This window comes from Anabrus simplex, chromosome 2, assembly GCF_040414725.1.
Source record: "Anabrus simplex isolate iqAnaSimp1 chromosome 2, ASM4041472v1, whole genome shotgun sequence".
In the NCBI taxonomy this organism is placed as follows: Eukaryota; Metazoa; Arthropoda; class Insecta; order Orthoptera; family Tettigoniidae; genus Anabrus; species Anabrus simplex.
Window position 1 is genome coordinate 773,599,620 of NC_090266.1, and position 23,044 is coordinate 773,622,663.

Consider the following 23,044-nt stretch of genomic DNA (forward strand, 5'->3'; position numbering starts at 1 on the left):
AATTATATTTTAGACTCAAACAAAATAGTTCGTCGAAGTATCCATGGGCTAATCACCTCCGTTGGACACTCTCTATGAAGACGGAGTGCCTAGTGCATGTAAACAACAGTTGATATTATATTAAAAATGAACCATGTTGAAAAAGTTAAAATAATGGCTTGAAATAGGGCGGTTGAAATGTCGTTAAATTTTCCCAATTGACTGGTGTTTTTAAGTTTTTCCGTGTGTTTATGTTGTTGAAGTTTGGGATTTCAGTTTTATTGGTTGAATGGGCGACAGTCGAAAACGTTGTGATGTAATTAATGTTGAGCTGTCTTACGTATGTGAAAATCTGAAAGGAAGTAATAAGTCCTTAATTAGTTGAGTGAAATGACAGGAAAAGAGAAAGAATGAATGCGTTAAGGAATTGAGACTGTGAAGTTAAAACTTACCTTAAGTGTTGTTGGGCTGTTACCTTATTGCTAAGAGGTTTGTAAAGCACTGGCTGTCATTAACGTCTTGCTCCTCGTATTGTATGTGTGACGTCTTGGTGGAGGGGAGTGGGCCTGAGAAGGTGCGGCTGTGGGCCTGTGATTGGCGCATGGGAAGGAGTTGCGTGTATTGGAGGGAGAACAGGGGCGTGATAAGTTGAACGGCTTAGTGGGGGTGCTTGAAGAGGTGGTTTTGAGGACGTCAACTAGTCTTTTGTCTTTCAGATTTAACTTATTGAACGAAATTATTAATTGTTCATAAAGAGGTCTTTGGTTGTCTACTGGATCATTTAAACTTTTATTACTGTTGTATTTTTGGACCAAGAAAATGTACAAATTCTGGAACTCGGTCATGAGTCTGCCTTTATCTAGTCTTTTTAAAATTTGGAGATCTTGTTCAATTGTGGTGAAACTGTGTCCCGTGTCCTTCATATGGATGCTCATTGCTGAGTGTTTGTTGTGTTTCTGGGCATTAAAATGTTCTGCATATCTAGTTGTGAAGCTTCTTCCAGTTTGACCGATGTATGAACTATTGCACTCAGCGCATTTCAGTCTGTAAATGCCGGAACCCAAAAATTTATTGTTGTCCAAGTTTATCTTGTTGTGGTTGAAGAATAACTTTTGATTTGAATTTTGGGTCTTAAAGGCTATCTTAATATCACGTTTCCTTAAAGGGGTAACGATTTGATGCATGATGGGATTAGTATAGGTAAAGGTTGCCTACTTTGATTTGTTTCTTTCCCTTGGGGAGAGGTTCGTGGTCAATTTCAATTTCACTTTATTATTTTATGTATGATTCAGGGATTGTATCCATTGAAACTAGCCTTTTCTTTTATGGTATTTATTTCTTTTTTCAAGTTGGCAGTTGACATGGGAATTTTTAGTGCTCTGTACACTAAACTGTAAAATGAGGCTTGTTTGTGTGACTGTGGGTGAAGAGAATTTTGTTTTATGGTTGTAGGAGTGAACGAAGGTTTTCTGTAAATTTGGAAATCAAAATTGTTTAAGGTCCTGGTAATTGTGATGTCGAGAAAATTGATTAAATTATTTTCCTCGTCCTCTTTGGTGAACTTGATGCAGTTGTCTAGGCTATTTAAGTAGGTTAGTATGTCTTCACTATTGTTGCAACTTTTATCTATTATTGCTAATGTGTCATCGACATAGCGTAGCCAAAGACACAATTCATTAACGCTATTTGTTATTTTAGTATTTTCGAGATTATCCACGTAAATTTCGGCGAGTATTCCCGAAATGGGATCTCCCATGGCTAGACCTTCTTGTTTGTATATCTTGTTGCTGAAAGCGAAATAATTATTATGAAGAATGAAATTTAGAAATTTTAAGCATTTTTCTACTCCTAATAGACTTAAGGTGCTGTGTTTGGAAAGATTATTTCGTATGATTTCTATAGTTTCCTTAGCGGGAATGTTCGAGTACATGTTGGTAATGTCGAAAGAACACATTATGTGGTTAGGTTGTAAATTAAATTTATTTAAGGTTTCCCATAGTTCTATTGAGTTTTTTTATAGGGTGTTTGTTGTAGAATGTAAAAATGTTTCTTGAGAAATTTCTGGAGGAATTGTGAAGTTTTGTACGTCGGACTATTTCGGCTATTTATGATGGGTCGGATGGGAATGTCCTTTTTATGTGTTTTTGGCAATGATCTAACGGTGGGTAATTTGGGATTCATGTTGACGAGTTTTTTATATTCGTGTTCGTTAAATAAGAAAGGTGAGCTTCTTAGGAGTGTTTTTAGACTACGTTGAGTTTTTAAGGTAGGAGCTTTAGAGATTATTGAGTAAGAATTGTCGGAAAAGAAATCCTCCATTTTTTTTAATGTAGTCATGTTTATTCATTAGGAGTAAGGTATTGCCTTTGTCAGCTTTCGTTACTATAACATTATTGGTGTCTACCTTTTTTCTTAATTCTTGGGTTTGCTTTAGTGAGGTGAAATTATTGATGTTAGAAACTTCTTTTACAAGAGTGGTTAATTTCTTTTTTATCTCATATCTCACATCGTTCTGTTTGTCAAAGGGAATTTGTTTGTTTATGTTTGATTCGGCTTCCGCTATTGTGGTATTTATGTCCTCAGCTTTATGAGGACTAGGCCAATTATATTTTAGGCCTTGGTCAAACAAATGTATTTCATTGTCCGAAAATGTGGTGTTGGATAAGTTGATCGTGGTTGGAGTGTTGTTCCATGAGGAGATGGGAATTTCTCTGTTTCTGTTTTGGTTTAAGGATTTAGCGTTCTCTACCATTACTCATGATAACTTGTGGTTTAAGGTTTTTGCTTTTAGTCCAATATGTTCTGTAATTTATGTGCAATATGTCTTTGGTATGAATTCCATTCAAGAAGTGATATTGATTGAGCAGTGGTCAAATGATCCTGGTAAAGTTGTAGGTTTAATAGGGATTTTTTTCTATACATTAGTTTTATTTCATTTCTGAGCCAGCTCAACATTAATTACATCACAACGTTTTCGACTGTCGCCCATTCAACCAATAAAACTGAAATCCCAAACTTCAACAACATAAACACACGGAAAAACTTAAAAACACCAGTCAATTGGGAAAATTTAACGACATTTCAACCGCCCTATTTCAAGCCATTATTTAACTTTTTCAACATGGTTCTTCATAGAGAGTGTCCAACGGAGGTGATTAGCCCATGGATACTTCGACGAACTATTTTGTTTGAGTCTAAAATATAATTAGTCAACATAGATATCCAAGTTGAATTATGACGTAATGGAACATTTTTACATGAGCTGGTTATAAATCACATACAAAATTGCACATCTGGAAGCCATTTCTGATTAGACTGCACAAGGACCGCATTATTGAGGTCCAAAGAAAGTTTTTTCTTAAAAATGGAAATTAATACAAATTTTGGAATGCTTTTCCATATTATTTTACAATGTAAAATACGCGTACAGTAAATTGTAATTATATGTATTCTGCATTCATTCTCAATATTTGTATATAAATTTTAAACTGTCTTCGAACTTAGCACCAAATAAGACTTTAACTACCACTATTGTCAATACTGTACATATGACGGCCTTGTTTTGAGTGAAAATTCACCAACGTGCTCACTAGTGTAACAGTTTTTAATCAATTTGATATTTGTTAATGATAAGATCTTGTAAATGTTTTTTAATGTATTCACTCATGCAACATATTTTTATCATTTCCAACCAGACGTCTGGTAGAATTTTGAGGTATTTGATATGACTGATGATGCCCCACAGAAGGGGCAAAACATGTCTCAACTATTTTTAACAATGTTCAACTAATATGTTAACATCTTGTACTGTATTGAATAGGTTGAGTTAAAATAAATTTCTTATATTATTACAAACTAAGCAGTAATAGCGAAAATTTGTGACGCGATAAGTGAGGTATTTTTATATAGATTTAATACAATGAGAATCGGGACTTTGAATTTACAACATGCTAAGCGGGAAAACGTGTTAATGAGGAACACACTAACAAGGTTTCACTGTATTCAGATACAAGATTTCTTGGGCCAGGTGTACCATCCAATATCAACAACTATAACCAAATATTTACCAACATTTAACTGGGTACCAGATAAATAACGGAGTGTTTGTTTAAATTATAAGGAAGCCACACAAACTGGAAGAGAAAAAACCATTGTAAAATCATGCAAAATGGTAAAATGCTGTAAAAGGAGACATACCTTTGAAGCCTGATGATGCACCACTATGAGGTTATCTACAACATTAACAGCGAAACGTCCACTCATATCCAGCCTAAGTATATGACTCTTCTTTGCCATCAACATTCTGGAACAGGGAATTCCAAGTTACAATTTACAAATTATACTACAAGATAAAAATGTTCTGAGGGAGAATGAAAGGAAAATATCCCTTTAAATGTAGTAAATAATTGCTCAGGGATTCATAACAATGCAAACTCATTATGAAACTGTGAAATAAGTGAAAACAATGTAGTGTATATACATAGTTTGTCAACTTGGTATTTTTCCATAGTAATAATATCATCCAACAACAGAAGACATTACAGTGGTATTACATGAATAAAATGTGCCTACTTAAAATGGAGAAAGTAATCATTAATGATAGTTCATAATATTGGTTATTACTTTGTAGTCAGAAAACAAGACTACTTAATAAGAAAGTATGGAGTGGAGGCATTACTTAATAATAATAATAATAATAATAATAATAATAATAATAATAATAATAATAATAATAATAATAATAATAATAATAATAATAATAATAATAATAATAATGTTATTTGCTTAACGTCCCACTAACTACTTTTACGGTTTTTGGAGACACAGAGGTGCCGAAAATTTTTCCTGCAGGAGTTTTTTTACGTGCCAGTAAATCTACCGACACGACGCTGACATATCTGAGCACCTTCAAATACCACCGGATTGAGCCAGGATCGAACCTGCCAAGTTGGGGTTAGAAGGCCAGCACCTCAACCGTCTGAGCCACTCTGCCCGGCGGAGGTATGATTTGTACAACCATAATAGGAAGACAGAAACATATATTAGAGTGTTTGAAAAATGATGTGAAGTGTTTGAAAATCTCATTGATGCAGCTGTATTTTGATTATAAACAATCCTACGACTCAGTCCAAAGAAAGCAACTTCTGATAGAGATGGAAGGACTTGGCTACCCGTGTGTATTGATCAGAGTAGAAAACACCCTCATTAAATGGTACCGGTAGTAAATCTCAAATTTGAGGTCAAGGAAGCTGTTCTCGTCCCGTCGAAACAAGAGTTGGATTGAGGGAAGGTGGCGCTAGGTCATCTGCCCTCTTTGATACTGCACTGGAGAGGGGCATCCATAAGGTCACAGTAAATCATGAAAGAAGTGTATACATAGGCAAATTCTCTCTTCTTATCCCAGTTGGGATCAGTGAAGCCACCCAGACTCATTTTTGTTTTGGTGGAGGTTTAATGTCAGATGACCTTCCTGATACCATGTGATTTTTGAGATGAAAATCTCTACCCAGGATCAACCAGTATTTGAACCTCAGTCTTCTGGGTGGGAAGCCAGCTGCCAAGCTATTGAGCTAATCATTCCCTCCCACGCCCACGATACTTATGCAAATTCTAGTTCACGCAAATTACAAAGCCATTATAGTTCACACCAGAAGAGCTTCTGGACAACTGAGGGCTGGAGCAAAAGAAATGGATTTGGTTTTGAACAACACGAAGACTAAAGTGATGGCAACATCTGGAGCTCCTTCCCCTCAAAAAGTAAATGCACTGTAATATTAATTCTGTGTAGCTATTGCAGCCTGATGCAGCCCTTCAATTTACTCCACAGAGTTATTAATGGTGAGAAGGCAAAAACAATTATTTACAGAGCTTGTTAACAATTACAAGAGGGGGAGGAAGAAATGTACCATAAAAGGTACTGGAGAAGTCATAAGCTATATGTCGTGTACGAGTGTCAGGGACTGGGGATCTCCAGGCAAGGCATAGGAGCTTCTTTGAGACAAAACAAGAGAAACTTTCCACTTGCTACCAGCCAACTGAGGACTTGTACCTGAACACGTAAGTCATGTTACAGTGAAAATGTGCTAACATAAGACTACAAAAATATTAATTCTTGAGATGTATCTTTTAAAGAAAAATTTGTATGAAAAACGCTTATGTAATTTTCACAGATCCTACCTACCTACCTACCTACCTACCTACCTACCGACCGACCAATAAATACTGATCTGCACTTAGGGCAGTCACGCAGGTGGCAGATTCCCTATCTGTTGTTTTCCTAGCCCTTTCCTAAATGATTTCAAAGAAGTTGGAAATTTATTGAATACAACTCCCTTGGAATAACTTACCAAGGGAGATGTTCAATAAATTTCCAATTTCTTTGAAATCATTTCGGAAAAGGCTAGGAGAGAAAAAAAAATAATCTGTTTCTGATAAGAAAAAGCAATATCCTAAACAAGCTCTGGCTGACTGAACTGCTTGTGACTATTAACTTTGGGGTACCCTCAAACAGAAAATGTACAACCTTTAGGTTCTCAAACAAGAAATCACAACTGAAGGGTCTGGAGGAAAAATGATCAGTCACATTTTTTTTTTTTTTTTTTTTTTACAATGGAGTAATTTAATAAACAAAATTGAAAACTCCCTCATAACAAAACTATGCATTATGGAATCTTGATATTAGACATACAAATTTCTGAGGATTGTACAACTTATTTTCTGTTAAGGTTATATGCAACACTTGGTATATAATGTTATAATAGTCATATTATTTTGCTTACTACATTCTTTGTGATGAAAGAATGATCAATGTCCATCGTATGAGTTTACATAAAGATTAAACTAGCAATGCCCGTAGCATTATTCAATATTTATACAACACACTGAAATGACGTTTCTTCACGATGTTGCTGTTGGAAAAACATCAACCCCATCTTCTGCAGCACTGTACATGGGTAATTTGCCACAGAATTTCTGGGCTGATTCAAACAGCTGATGTAAAGTGCAGATAAGACCAAACCTTCAGTACGATAAATTGTCAGTTAAATTATTACTCCAGCGCATCACGCTATGTCTCTCCTTGGCAAGGCCAAATGCGCTGCTCGTCACATGGAACCTACTCCAGCCTGTGAATTCCTTGAAGCATTATGTTTGCTTCTCCCTGTGTATAGTTCATTTTACTGAGGTTTACTTGGCCACGATTTATGAATATTGTTTAATCACTAAACAAGATACATGATAAATATTGTGTATCTTGCTTAATGCCCATGTACAAAAGTTAACAAGATTCTCAAAATCATTTCCATGCAGCTCTTGATGAAGAGAGACATATATCATAGAAAAGAAAAGAAAAGAAAAGAAAAGAAAAGAAAAGAAAAGAAAAGAAAAGAAAAGAAAAGAAAAGAAAAGATCCACCTAATCAATACAAATTTTATTGTAACTCTTTGAATTACAGTACCGGTTTCGACTCTTTACGAAGTCATCCTCAGCTGTACTATACCCTTACATTAGTTACAATTTGGTGTTATGCCTTGTTAAGTGATAATGTGTGACAGACGTTGACATATTACAAAGTGGTTAGTTATATGCTCTTAGTCTTGGGTATGTCTGATGACCTAAAACTCGCGTTGAACACCTTATTAAAATATTAATCATTTAACACATTAAAATGCTCACAACACTTGGTAAAAACACTTTAAAATACATATGTCTTGTTACAGTCCAAGATAACGGGTAAAAACATGTTCTTGAATGATTTTGTCATTCCACCAACAACAGATTACACACTAAAGTGAACTGCATTTTACGCTTTCAAGACCATCAACAAGTTCGGCTGCACATACCACCTTGAAATGTATACGTATTTAACAATATTAGAATATTTGTAAGCTGATAAGTGGTTGAATTTCATACAAAGTATAATAATACAAAAGTACCCCATACAAACTTAAGCATAGCTCATGCTGGACGATTCAACAAACAACTGAAGATGACAAAATCATTCAAGAACGTGTTTTTACCCGTTATCTTGGACTGTAACAAGACATATGTATTTTAAAGTGTTTTTACCAAGTGTTGTGAGCATTTTAATGTGTTATATGATTAATATTTTAATAAGGTGTTCAACACGAGTTTTAGGTCATCAGACATACTCAAGACTAAGAGCATATAACTAACCACTTTGTAATATGTCAAAATCTGTCACACATTATCACTTAACAAGCCATAACACCAAATTGTAACTAATGTAAGGGTATAGTACAGCTGAGGATGACTTCGTAAAGAGTCGAAACCGGTACTGTAATTCAAAGAGTTACAATAAAATTTGTATTGATTAGGTGGATCTTTTCTTTTCTATGATATATGATAGATATCAATACGGAACATAATGAAACTAATAAATCAAGAAGAGAGACATGGCGGTTGAGAATGCGTAGTACACTTGCCTGACTCATGCCACTTGTTCATGTGATTGCACGTGAACTAACATGCGTATCTAAAGTAACAGCAGCTAGAACATTAATATCACCCTATTCTCCAGTCACTTGCTTGTTTCTGTTTGCTATTTTGCTTTACGTCGCACCGACACAGATAGGTCTTATGGTGATGATGGGATAGGAGAGGCCTAGGAATGGGAAGGAAGCGGCCGTGGCCTTAATTAAGGTACAGCCCCAGCATTTGCCTGATGTGAAAATGGGAAACCATGGAAAACCACCTTCAGGGCTGCCGACAGTGGGATTCGAACCCACTATCTCCCGGATGCAAGCTCACAGCTGCACGCTCCTAACCGCACGGCCAACTCACCCGGTTTTGCTTGTTTCTAAAGTTTTCCTGATGTTACACTTCCAGTTTCACGTAATTGGATGAAGAGGTTCACAAATAATTGTCAAGATGAGTGAAGTCTCTTGGGACATCGTTCCGCATACAGAGTACAAGAACGAACACCATTAATGAGTTGGCTTTTTTCAGCACTGGTAAATACCATCTTCCACCTCATCCTACTATAAGTAACTGACAAGGAAATTACAATACAATCAGTGTAAAGGAAACAAACATAAGAACATCATAGCCTCATAACTAAGCAGTTGAATTCAACTGACAACTGTCTGCATTTACAATTTTCGAAGTACGTTAGCTTGTAAACTACTTACACTACAATCGTGGAGAAAAGAAAACCCACCATTGACATTCTAATTTACTCTAGTTTTATTTTGTTTGTTTAGGCATTGTTGCATTTGAAAAAATGCAACTTTCTAAAATAATACACATTCTAATAATATTTTAAATCTGTGTATGGGCTACAATTACGAGCCCTTGTTTACACTTCATTTCTATGAAAACGGCACATCAATAGCAGCTTCCATTTAATAAATATGTGGGTTGCATGTTTTAGGTGATTCACTCTGTATACATATCAATGAACAACCAATCTTCTTTGAAGGGACAGAGGAGAATTTGATGATGTGGAGATAAATATTGAAACATGAGATAAAAATGTTTGTACAGCATAGGTAATCTAGAGACTATGCTATAAAGGACGTTTCACAGGTTCAAGCAACAGTGCAACCAATCCTAAACACACTTATGACTTCAGTACATAGGAAAATGAAACAGTTTCTTACATACTTCTGTATGGAGTAGACCACCACCTCTGCACCAGGAGATCCAACACCTCTTGGCTGATGCCGCAGGACCACAATGCTAGGCTGTCCATAAAGTACAGCAAGAGTCACATCACGCTCCAGAAGGTACAATTTTGTTTGTTTAACTACCAAAGGAAGCTCAACTGAAACACACAATTTAAATTTCTAACCTAGTTACATTTATTTTTGTCCTTCCCTGTACATTGCCTGGCCTTAATACAGTATTCTGCAATATTGTATAATTTCCAACCATACTACATGATAAAATACAGTATAACAAGAAACAAAGGGCCCTACATAAATGGATAGACAACTTTCAGGTTTTAAAGGATGGATGTAAGGAGAAAGTGCAGAAACTTACCAGAGCAACATTAACACACAAAAATAGGGGGCAAAATTTCATTTTTTTTTGCTAGTGGTTTAATGTTGCACTAAAAACATCAAAAGTTTTTGGTGACAAAAGGATAGGAAAGGGCTAGAAGCCATGGCACTAATTTTCGTAGAGCCCCAGCATTCGCCTGGTGTGAAAATGGGAAACCACAGAAAACTATCTTCAGGGCTGCTGACAGTGGGATTCCAATCCACTATCTCTTGAATGCAAGCTCACAGCTATGTGACCCTTAACATTTCAAGAATTGTCTTCTTTAATGCAAAGGAAATAAATAGATTATATCAATATGGGTTCAGAAATGCTTAATTTTTTTGTTATCCGGCTTTCAGCTTTGATATTAGTGTATTTGAAAACAGGCATATGCTAGAATTATGATACACTGTTGACAATAACTTTAATGAAATATTCAAAATGCCTCACTCTGGCTGAATACAGAACTTAGCTAGTTCATTGAGTTCTAAACATGCATCAACATTCCTGATATAGTGCACATTGTCCTACAAGCTCTGCAATTCACTCACGGAGTATGGTTGCACCACCATCCAGTTCAGCCAGGATATAGATGCACATTTTAATATACCACTGTCTGGGATTATATTCCAGTGAATAAACGTATTAACTAGGATGATATTTGATAGTCTGACAACTCAAAATTTACTTCTGCACCCATGTTGATATACCTTGTACTTCATCTCTACATATGAATATCCACTCCTGAAATTTTACCTTATATTTCTGTTACCTATGTCCTATATCTAGAAACAGGTACTTAAGGCATGGTACATTTAACAAAGTAGGAGTTAGTACCTATACCTGCCAAGAGGAAAAGTCTTCTAATTTTTAATTACTGTGTTGATAAGGTGATAGTACCTCATGGGGAACTCATAAGGAATGATCGTCATTGGGATAATCATATTAACAAGATTACAGATCTCCTCAGATGGTTAGGAGGGTATTTACGGATTGTGGTGAGGATGTACAGGAAGGGGCATATAAGTCTATGGCAAGACCACAATTAGAGTATGGTTCCAGTATAAGGGACTACACCAGGAATACTTGTGGATGATTTCTGACAAAGGAGTAGTGTTATGAAAATGTTCCAAACTTAGGGCTGGAAATACTTGGGAGTAATGAGATGAGATGTTCGACTGAGTTTTATATTACAAGTTATAAATCTCATCGTTAGGTCCGTATTGAGCAACATATACCTTTCTGAAAGAATGATTCTTGAGGGTCCATCTTTTCAATAGATTATGTTTTTTATTAATTTACATAAATAATGTTACATCATTACTATGTCTTAAGCAAGACATGTTTCACTTATTCTTTAGGCATCTTCAGCCGCTGTTCCTAATATCTAAGATCACAAACTGCTAGGATCCTAGGCTTTGTTTATGATAAAATGCTTAAAATAGTTGGGCTAACATGAATTGCTCTGTCTAAAATGCTGTGCTTATACATGCTATATATCTTATAGAAACATCCGGCTAACATGAATTGCTCTGTCTAATAAGTTATGTTTACACATTACTATACATTTTGTAAAAACATACTTGACATGATTGTTACACTTTAAAACTCGATTATATATTAGTTCGATCCAATGTTACTTATAATGACGGGCTGGCGTGGATTGTTCAGTCTATAATGTCCAACATGTGTGTAACCAATGGAAACTTCACTGACTTAATTGTCACTTTTTTCTGATGTTTGTTTTTGAGATAAAAATTCAGTTGTGGTTTCGTGGTATGTTGTGGATGTGGTACGTTGTCTGACTGGTTTTTTCTTTGTTGCCTCGTGATGAATAAAATTAGGTAAAACAGAGCTGCCTGCTGTTATGTGGGTCAGAAGAGGGGACATTCGGTTGTTGTAGACCTTATTGCTCAATCAAGGACTGACATAATAACAACAACAATGACACTGGTTTTATATCCTGCTAATTATTTTAGATTTTTGGAGACAACAAGGTGTAAGAATTTTGTCTCGCAGGAGTTCTCTTATGTGTTCGTAAATCTAGCTATGCAAAGTCGATATATTTGAGTAACTTCAAATACCACCAGACTGAAACGGGATTGAATATACCAACTTGAGCTCAGTAATAATGTTATTAGCTTCACGCCCTACTAACTACTCTTTTACGGTTTTCCAAGATGCCGAAGTGACGGAATTTTGTCCCACAGGAGTTATTTTACGTGCCAGTAAATCTACCGAAACGAGGCTGACGTATTTGAACACCTTCAAATACCACCGGACTGAGCCGGGATCGAACCTGCCAAGTTGGGGTCAGAAGGCCAGTACCTCAACCGTCTGAGCCACTCAGCCCGGTAATTAAGGTCAGAACGCCAGCACTCTTCCTACTCTGTTTGGCTCAGGAGTTATGGAGCAGCAACTAACATCTGAAGATGTGCCATAGGTAGAGCCCTGCACGGATGTGGATATCCGTGGATTTATCCGGGGATATCCGCAAAGTTAGTGTCTTGACGGATGCAAAAGGTATGGCAATGCGAATAATTTTGCTGATAATTTCTAAGTTTATTGATTTTCAGTCAGGTATACTCTTATTTTTGTTTGCGGTTAAGCGACTCTTGACAGTGGTATGGAAGAATAGTGATATATAAAGAGCCTTGAGACCATAAAGCCATAAATCTGACCTAAGCCTAACTGACTCCTATCCGCAATTAATGGAAGAAGGAACAAAGGTCAATTCGTCAGTAGTTGTTGCAAGAGAAAATCCCTCATAAACCTGTGACTGTAGGGGTTCTGGGGCCAGATATGAGGCTTATTGTATTGTGTTAACCGTTCTAGACTTTTCAATACCTTGGGTGTAATATAGTGTAGTTATATATTCTCAATATCTGCGGATAAGCATAGGTATGGATAACCTTTTGCCGATGTGGATATGGATGAAGGAAGTGCGAACGTGGAGCGGATACTATTTTGTATATCTGCGCAGGGTTCTAGCCATAGGGACCTAACTAAAAGATGTCAGCAGTCACTGTTATCAGTCAAATCAGATTTCCAACAACTTATTTTCCACAGTAGAGTTAACTGCAACTTTTTTCTATGAAGAGTAATGTCAACACCATATAATACATGAATAAAATGAGCATAATCAACATTCTAATGAATGATGACTTCAGAGGTGTTCAGGTCTCCGGTCGTAAAAAGAACTGAGAAAGGTAATAGCACTAATTTATTTACAGAATAGATAAATGGCACTTGACACATGGACTACCATAGATGAACTGGTGCAGCACCATGCCACCAACATGACTATTTCAAATTCCAACCATCACCAACATTACTATATTAATTCCCCAACATATTGTCCCCCTTAGGAGCTGCCATGGCTCAGGTGGCAGTGCGCTGGCCACTCACCGCTGCATTCTGTGGTTCAAATCCCAGTCACTCCATGTGAGATTTGTGCTGGACAAAGCGAAGGGGCAGGACAGGATTTTCTCCGGGTACTCCGGTTTTCCCTGTCATCGTTCATTCCAGCAACAGTCTCCAATATCATTTCATTTTCATCTGTCAGTCATTAATCATTGCCCCAGAGGAGCATGACAGGCTTCGGCAGGCGGCACAATTCCTATCCTCCCTGCTAGATGGGAGCTTTATTCATTCCATTCCTGACCCGGCCGAATGACTGGTAACAGGCTGAAAATTTTCATTTCTGTCCTCCTTAATTGGATACAATCAACAAACACAAATGAAGACATCTAAAGCACATACAACAAACTGAACATACCATGAATATCGTAACACGATACCAAGACATTACACACAAATACAAAGGTATGAATTTCATATCTGTCTATATTATCATCACTGATCAACAGGAAGTAACATAACTCTATTGATGGGACATTTTATTGTTCCGGTATTAGTACAAATGTTGACCACTCATACAACTCCCTCTTCCCCAGGAAACATCTTAACAATGATGCCTAATTTCCAGGAAAGAGGTGGTAAATGATCCTCCTTTAGCAACACCACATTACCTGGTTTGAGACCACCATGAGTAGCTACCCATTTTCTTCTTCTTCTTTTTTTTTTGCTATTGGCTTTACGTCGCATTGACACAAGATATGTCTTATGGCGACGATGGGACAGGAAAGGGATAGGACTGGGAAGGAAGTGACCGTGGCCTTAATTAAGGTACAGCCCCAGCATTTGCCTGGTGTGAAACTCGGAAACCATGGAAAACCATCTTCAGGGCTGCCGACAGTGGGGTTCGAACCCACTATCTCCCGAATACTGAATACTGGCCGCACTGAAGCGACTGCAGCTATCGAGCTCGGTCTACCCATTTTCCTCTCTACTGGAGACACGACTATCATTGCCACCTGTGCTGTAACATACACTGCAGACATTGCCATCTGGAGAGAGTTGTTTCAAACATATCAGATAAATCAGGCTCAGGGAAACTTGTGAGTGGGGCACCTATTAGGATGTGTCCAGGACTCAAATAGTATCACAAGGATTAGTGTAAAGTACAGTTATAGGTCTTAAGTTGAGACATACCTCTACCTGTGTTAGCAAAGTGTAGAGTTTCTCAAAGGTGAGTAGCAAGTTACTCATGACTCCTCAAGTGATATTTCATCGATTTAACACTTGCTTCCTACAACCCACCAAAATGTGGTGAATTGGGTGGTATGAAGAGTCACTTAAATCCTTCCTCAGCAGCCATCTCGTCAATACTGTTTTTGAAGTGTTGAGAGCGGAACAACTGCTGAAGCTCTTGCAGCTCCCGGAGGGCTCCAATGAAGTTATGCCCACTGGCGCTGTACACATGTAAACATATTCCTCTATGAGAAATGAATCATTGGAGAGCAGTGATAAAGGTATCAGAACCAAATTCACTGATCGATTTCATATGTATAGCCTTAACTGCTAAGCAAATGAATACTATCACATAACACTTGATTATTATCTTGCTTCAATCGCCTGTTTTATTAACATATACGACCTGCATAGGCCATGATTGTGTTGAGAAAAACAAACTTATACTTGTGGTGTAGGTAGCTGTCCTACATGGTAGTGGGACACAGATGCCTTTAGCCTGAAGCACGTAGTGTATTTGAGAGCGACAGATCTCACACCTTGTCAGATTCTTGGAATCCAAATACTGTTGCCTAAATAATGCTACAAGGAGTTAAAAGTCTGCATGTAGCAACCTGACATGAACTGTCCTGATTATCATTTGGATTAAATGATGGTTAGGCAGCAAGATAGATTGGTATTAGTCATATGTCAGCTGCGCGTGTGAGTCAGCTTCTCACTCACATCGGATATTGGTCTAGAAAGGGGTGAAAATTTTGGAATGGACTCTTCCAGGAAACTTGTTCTCCTGACTAATGGACACATCTCTTGATCATAGATGGTTTCTTGCACGAACTTGATGCAGGTCCTGAGTGCTGTACATTACTCTTACAATGACAAACAACCTGTCTCCTTGTCATTCTGATGTTTTAATACATTGTGTATAAATCTCTGACAATAAGCCACAACTATGACAGATTTGAGACAGACTGACAATGTTTTTGCCTGCCGATTGAACAAACAACAAAGTCATGGTAGATTTGCATTCCTTGGGAATGTTTTCAGTCAAAATTATTGTAGATGATGTTGATGGCCACAATTCAGCCATCGTTGTCCATGCCACCACAACTGAGAATCCCTTATAAATCTCGAACCTGTACCTTGGGACAAAAAATCAACTGGATTTTCTTGTGAAGCCACCTGTTTCCAACTATTTAGGTCAGTACATTCTAGGACGTGAGATATTTGATCCGTGACAAATGTTTTCCACCTAGTCCATGCTGTAGACAACCATACTAAAAGAATTGTGGAAAACCCCCATGGCACTACAGCCTTTGAAGGGCCTTGGCATACCAAGCGACCGCTGCTCAGCCCGAAGGCCTGCAGATTACGAAGTGCCGTGTGGTCAGCAAGACGGATCCTCTCGGCCGTTGGAAACAGTCCATAAATGTACGCCATCGACCTTAATGTTTAAAATCAGCAATGTCTTGTGTATCAGACCGGTCAATATCACTGCAGCGCCGAGTGCTAGATGTGGTAAGGTCAATTTCACCACTGGGGTAACCCTAGATTTGGAGCACAGTAGATGGACAGTTATTTCATCTTCTTCATTCACGGTTCTAATATACAAGCATGCACATGTGCCTCTTGGATGCATCTGAAAATTCATGCATTTGGACATTTACACATGAGTAAATGTGTAGGGGGCAACACGCCCGCCTGTCACCCAGCGGCCCCGGGTTCGATTCCCGGCCATGTCAGGGATTTTTAATTGTAAATGATTAATATCCCTGGCCTGGGGACTGGGTGTTTGTGTCATCTTTAATGTCCCGTTCCTCACATTCAACACTCTACACTTCCGCGATTCCAATTACACGCAGGTTCATATCATATGGTGCAAGGAGGGGCAAAAGGTCGACGTCCCAAACAAATAAATTTTTTTTTAAAAAATTAGTTAAGATAAATCTATCAGTTTGAATCATACTTATGGGTCTGAGCTGACACCTAGGATGTCTGTAGCCCTTATGGAATTGTTATCATATGACCCAAATGTATAGTACTCCATGAAGCCATAATTTCTGCAAAATTGTCTCATAAGTAATTAAAACTGTGATAATTAATCCTAGCAAACTGAAGACTGAGACTACGACTGATGCAACTGATGATTGGTAACCCTACCTTCTCCAGACTGTACTGTTGCGCTGCTGATAAGTAATTTATTTGAGGTTGGATGCCAAAGCAGACCAAGTGTCCTGAAGCTATTTCCTTCATCAAATCGGCAAGGAAGGTTGGCTTCTCTATATATTCTGCAGGAACTGCTTCCTGCAAGGCAACCTCATTCAATCACCATTTACTCAATGGGAATCCTTTGCGGTGAAGCAGTTCAAAGAGCTATGACTGTATTGCTAATGCCTCCTGAAAACTGTTACATGCACTGAGGCCATCATCCATGGAGAAGTCTCTCAGTAGCATGCCAGCTGCATATGGATAATGTTGAGATCAATTTTTTGCAAGGTGCTTCAAGCACTTAGTTGCCTGAACCGGTGCTGATGCTGGCCCGTAAGTAATTGTTTTCAACTCATAAATCCTAACAGCCTTTTCTGGAGATCATCTCTACACTATTCTTTGAAGCCTTGTGTCTTCAGGATTAAGCTTAATTTGCTGATACATATATCTTGATGATGTCAAGCAAGAAGAATATACGGTGGGTTCTGAACCATAGGATGATGGAATATAGATCCTATTGTCATTGAGGGATAAACCATTGGTAGTCTTCGCTGATGTGTAGAAACAACTCATGTTTTTGTTTTTGTGCTGAAAGCCTTGAAGACTGCATGGTGAAGGAGAAAATACAGCTCCTTTCTGTTCTTCAGGTTGTATACATGTCATGTCATCTAACATTTAGCCTTGTGGACAAATATGGTTCCTGGAAGCGTGGTATGATTGCTGTGTACAAGATTCCTGCTCTGCCTCTTGACTGGTAGGCTTATTCTTGAGAAATAGGGTGTGGTATTTACCATTGCATTGCTTTCAAGTGCTGGATGGACAGCTGCTTACCAAATGGTCAGAATGCAAACAGTTCCAGCAGAGATTGTGTCTCCTAATGCATTCTTCCTTCTGTTATGTGCTAGCATTCATAAAGGAAGAACATTTGTAAAAAGAGTGGACTGCTTACAAAAATGACACACTGGATTTGTTGAAACCATTATTTCAGATGTCTGTCAAACTTGAAGAAAATGCCATTGCAATCAGATGACCTCACTAACACTAGCACTGTCAGGTATGATTGTGTCTAGTGCTTGAACTTTGTGTTTAAGGAAAGCTATCAGTTTTGCAAGCTCTGAAAATGTGTCTTCCATATATTTCAACTCCCATTTCTGCTTAGTTTATGAATCTAATATGTCCAATAAATAACTGTAATAACATATCATGCACTGGGGTTTATAATGACAAGGCCTGTATTGCATTCAGATTACTCACGACTTTGCTGACAAGATACTGCAACTCTCTAGATGACTCCTTGATCACGTTTGGTAATGCTAAAATGGTCTTTACGTGTTTGATAGCAGTCAATTTTTCATATCTGTACCTCTGATATACTATATCCCAAACCACATGGAAGTTACTATCACACAAAGGAAGGTTTCTTATCAACTGGCGTGCTTCCTCCTTAAGTGCAGGCACTAAATAATGTAACTTTTAAAGAGGGGACAGATTTGAGTTATTATAGCAAAGTTTCCACTAGAATTTAAATCAACTCACAGCCTTACAGAGCTTATGGTTCTTGAGATGATCATTTTTAACTGACTAAGGGTTTATGAAATCCTAAAAATGCCCTATGCAACTAGTTAAATTAAATTAAATATACTTCCAGTCAACCAAAGTTTATAAATCATACATCAAATTAATATGCAAATTCTAAATAATGTTTCTGCATAGAAAATAAACATTCTCAACAAAATGGCCATTTATATGCCTCTTAAGCCAATGTAGAAAGCTAGGCAGAGTTTGTAGTGAAGCTGGTAGAAGTGCAGTCATTGTATGAGGTAAGATTTGTTGGTGGTGCTAATGGTGAATGTGGTGCTGGGATGCTGGGTACATGTAGATGGCAAGTCTTGGCGTGGTTGTGTTTACAGGTAAAAGAATCAGAACGAGGTAGAGGTTGACATGGTTCATAGCGAGTGAGAACATTTTTGAGGTTTAGTGGGTGCCTGAATGTGACTGGGGGGCTTTCTGGAAGATCATAGGTGTGGAATGAGGATGAGAGGAGTTTGAATCTTGTTTTAATATTTTTGTGGAGACCAAAATGATACTGTATGTGGTTATGAAGGGTACTGCATTTGTTTGTTTGTTTGTTTGTTTGTTTGTTTGTTTGTTTGTTTGTTTGTTTGTTTGTTTGGGAAGTCTGGGGATTGAGTTCTTGGCTTGGGAAATCTGGCGGTCAACCAGTTAGGTGAGGTAATCCCTAGCAGCAGAGGCCTGCGTGACAGCAGCGGAAGCATGGACTTCATGGATTGAACAAATCTGTTTGCCTCAAATGGCAATGCTGAATGGTAGTGTTTGTTTTGTGTGATATGAGTGAAAACTCTCTGTAGTGGAGATAACGCTGATGGTTGGTGGGTTCAATGTGTACACAAGTATCAATTCTACTATCATGGAGGTGGAGGTCAATGTAAAGGAAAGTGAGATAAGTGGGTGAAATCTGCCAAGTGAAATGGATAATGAAATTCTAAATTAGAATAATTAGAGTTATAAATAAAATGAAGACTACTTACTCTCAAACTTATTGAGTTTTGTAAAGGCCCCAGGTCGGAAATGAAGTGGTTGCATCTGATTGCCCACAGTGCCTGAAGAAAGCAACATCAAACAACTCTGAGGGCAGAATACAAACCACTTGACACCCAAACTGTGCGACTTGAGGGCTTTCAGTGTTCGCTTTTCTGGCAGCACCTAGCATATAATTAAGAAAAAACTGGAGTAAGTATAAAATAACATTAAATGAATAAAAATAATTCAATTCCTCCACAAGCACTGGGGTGTAAACCATTCCAGAGTTAAATTTCTGTTCATAAAGGTGCGGTAGTATTGTCTGGAACTTCAATGTTTCACTAAAATCTAAACTGTTTACTTTGGTAAAGATTAAAGGATGGCTTTCCTGGGGCTCCTTATCAGCTAGCCTTAATGGCATAGTGGTAGTGCCCCAGATGGTATGGTCCTAGGCAAATCTGACATTTTCTACTCAATGACCTTGTCCAATCTAAGACTTAGGCCAAGTTACCTCAACTTTATAGTCTTAGTTTAAATAAGGCAGCTACTTGTTGAATAGGCTTAAGATATTCACAAAAATATATCTGAGACCTATGTCATAAAACACTGAACAAGTGGCCACGCAGTCTGGGTCACGTAGCTATCAGCTTGCATTTAGGAGATAGTGGGTTCGAACCCCACTGTCGGCAGCCTTGAAAATGGCTTTCCGTGGTTTTCCATTTCACACCTCGCATTTTAATTAAGGCCACGGCTGCCTCCTTCCCACTCCTAGCCTTTTGCTATCCCACCGTCGCCATAAGACCTATCTGTGTTGGTGCAAAGTAAAAAAAAAAAGTCAAAAACCTTTTACATCGTAACAATTACTGGTACTTAAAAATTTTTGTGAAGTGGAAGAAGAAACATTTCCTTGTTCAGAAATTTTATGTCACTGTAACACACAAAACCTGTACCTGTAAAACAGCTATTTCATTCATAGGCTGAATGAATGCATCAGCAGAGATTACAATACTAACATTCTGCATTACTGAAAGTTGAAATAGAGACAGACAATTTGCAATTCAATAGTTCCTAATAAATCTTGTTATTGGCCGAGAATAGAGAGGTTCACCTTGCCAGATACAAATGATAATTTACCTGATGTAGATATATTTCATGAGAAGAATTACTCCAATACTGGAGCTCCACAAGAAAGCAATCAAAGTAGTGTGAGTTCCTACGGTTTCTTTTTACAATTGTAATCCATCAAACGGACTATCTACGAACAAAAATATGTAAGAAAGCTCCATTCTCTCGAATGTGTTGTTTATGATCAACTTGTATAGATAGACCTTTAGAATTTTTATTTAGCGATAAATAATTCTTCATGTTCAGATATATGGATTTTAATGCACTTTATCTTAACATTTTCTACAATTTACATGTAGTTTAAATGCTGTTAGTTCCTTCATTAACTTGTGGATGGTTGCTGGGTGAAAACTGCGCTCACCTTCACTGATTTTACTAGTCATGGAGTACACAAATACTGAGCAAGTAACCAGCTTCTCCTTTACAGTGTTATGGAGCAATAAACACACACTGCTTGAGACCAAGTGCAAAACAACTGTCTACAGACTGCCCTATTCAATGTTGTTTCTCGCAAGCGAGTGCAATACTCACCTACAACCAACCACATTCCAGTGTTAGCAAGTTCTACTCTTATTTAGAAATGAATAATTAGTTGGTTTATTGGTCAAGAATAGAGATGTGCAATACAAGTTGCTTCAGAATTCATCGGATGATGAAATCGCTTTGTCAGATCCAGAAGATTGTCTATAAAAAAAGACCCAACCAATATTATCCAGAGAAACTTAAAGCAACTTCTTAAAAGAAAGATCTTCTTTCATCCTCAAGGAAAGGGAGTCACAAAAACTTATTAATATGAACCCGGGTATTCTGACGGCTAGGGCACTACCGAAGGTGCATAAAGAGAACATACCTATAAGACTCATCATTAATTTCAGAAATAGCCCTATATACAAGACGTCTAGATTTATACACAACTTTAAAAAAAAAAAAAAAACATTATAGATTTGAGGGTAACAAGTCTATTAAGAATTCCAAAGAATTTTGTGATCGTACTAAAGATTTAAACATGAAATCGAACCAGAAGATTTATTAATTTGACGTCAAAAATATGTTCCCGAATATTGCAGTATCAAAAACGATCAACCTTGTAAAGAACAATCTACTTAAATACAGTAATTTAAGCAGCCAAGAGGTAGCCAATTTTATTAATATCTTGGAGTTCGTCATTGCTAACAATTATTTTACCTTTAATGGCTAGATATATAAACAGGAAGGTCTTCCCATGGGGGTCCAGCTTTGGGAATTATGGTGGAAATTTATATGGATTTTGTTGAAAATAATAAAATCAACAACACTAAAGGAATAATATGCTGGTTGAGATACGTAAATGATACATTTTAAATAATCAATCACAGCATTACTAATGGAGAGGCGGTATTAGAACAATTAAATAATATGGATTCACAGATTAAATTTTCTTTCAAAAGTGAAAATAATAAAGCGTTGAATTTTCTTGACATTACAATTATTAACGACTCTAATAAACTTAGGAAAAAATATTCAGGAAACCCACTCAAATGGTGAACGTGATTAGACAAAATTCCATACACCTTGCAGCACATAAGAGGGCTTGTGTAATATACCCATGTCAGAAGTAGATCATAAAAATGAATTGGATACTATTTATTTTATAGCTAAAAGCAATGGGTTCAACAGGCAATTTGTGGACAAAATTATTAGCAAAATCGAGAAGAAATCATTTTCCACATTAACCAAGGATACTAAAAAGAAAGAAGATAGTCACGCCCTTTTCACCTACAGTCACAATAAAATATACGAAATCACGAATGTTTTCAAGAAACTTAATATGAAAGTTTCTTTCAATACAACTAAAAATAACGCTCATCTTTTCTATAATCAGCACACTATCAATAACTGCAATAACAAATTTCAGAAATCAGGAGTTTACAAATTAACGTGCCAGCAGTGTTCCGCCAGTTATATTGGACAGACAGGCCGCAATTTTAACATAAGGTATAATGAACATTTTAATGCGTCAAAATAAGGGAGATTCTCAGCATTTGGTTCTCATATGGTCGATACCGATCATTCATTCACGGACATAAAACAAGACCTTCAAATTCTCCATTTAAGTAAGAAAGGAAATCTATTGAATATTTTGGAACACATTTTTATAAATATTGAAAAAAATGCAACCCGATTTATAAACTGAATGAAACATCGGAGGAAATCAATATACTTATCGAGGAGATAATCAATAAATTCTTTACATGAAGGCGCGTGAGTAATGCTTTACCTTACACCTCTCCCCTTACATTAAACTCCCCTCAACCTCCCCTCCTAGTCGGTCCTCAACGACCTTCAAGGACGTCACTCAGTTAGCTCTAACACTTGAGTTGGAGTGGTCGACGTAGGATGGGCAAGGAAGTGAGTGACCAGATGGGCACTCAGTTTACATTTCAATTGAATTTTTTCTTTAGTTCATTCACATTTTTTCTTCTTTTTTAGGCCCATATTGTCAACACACAATCAAGTTCAACTTGCGTCATCAGCATAACTCCACCTTCTTCATATAGTCAAGGAAGTTATTTTAATGTGGCATTATCATCACACTATTTTATGTACTACATGCATGCAA

General features: G+C 37.3%; 1 protein-coding gene across 1 annotated transcript in view; it reads right to left on the reverse strand.

The window, feature by feature from the left end:
- Nucleotides 1-23,044, reverse strand: part of Bulli (regulator of MON1-CCZ1 complex protein bulli) — a 214,775-nt gene that overhangs the window by 125,806 nt on the left and 65,925 nt on the right. Inside the window, exons 4-6 of the mRNA XM_067141454.2 lie at nucleotides 19,329-19,503; nucleotides 9,604-9,763; nucleotides 4,177-4,282 (exon numbers count right to left, since the gene is read on the reverse strand). Coding sequence (XP_066997555.1) covers nucleotides 4,177-4,282; nucleotides 9,604-9,763; nucleotides 19,329-19,503 — 441 coding nt within the window. The remainder of the gene's footprint in view (nucleotides 1-4,176; nucleotides 4,283-9,603; nucleotides 9,764-19,328; nucleotides 19,504-23,044) is intronic.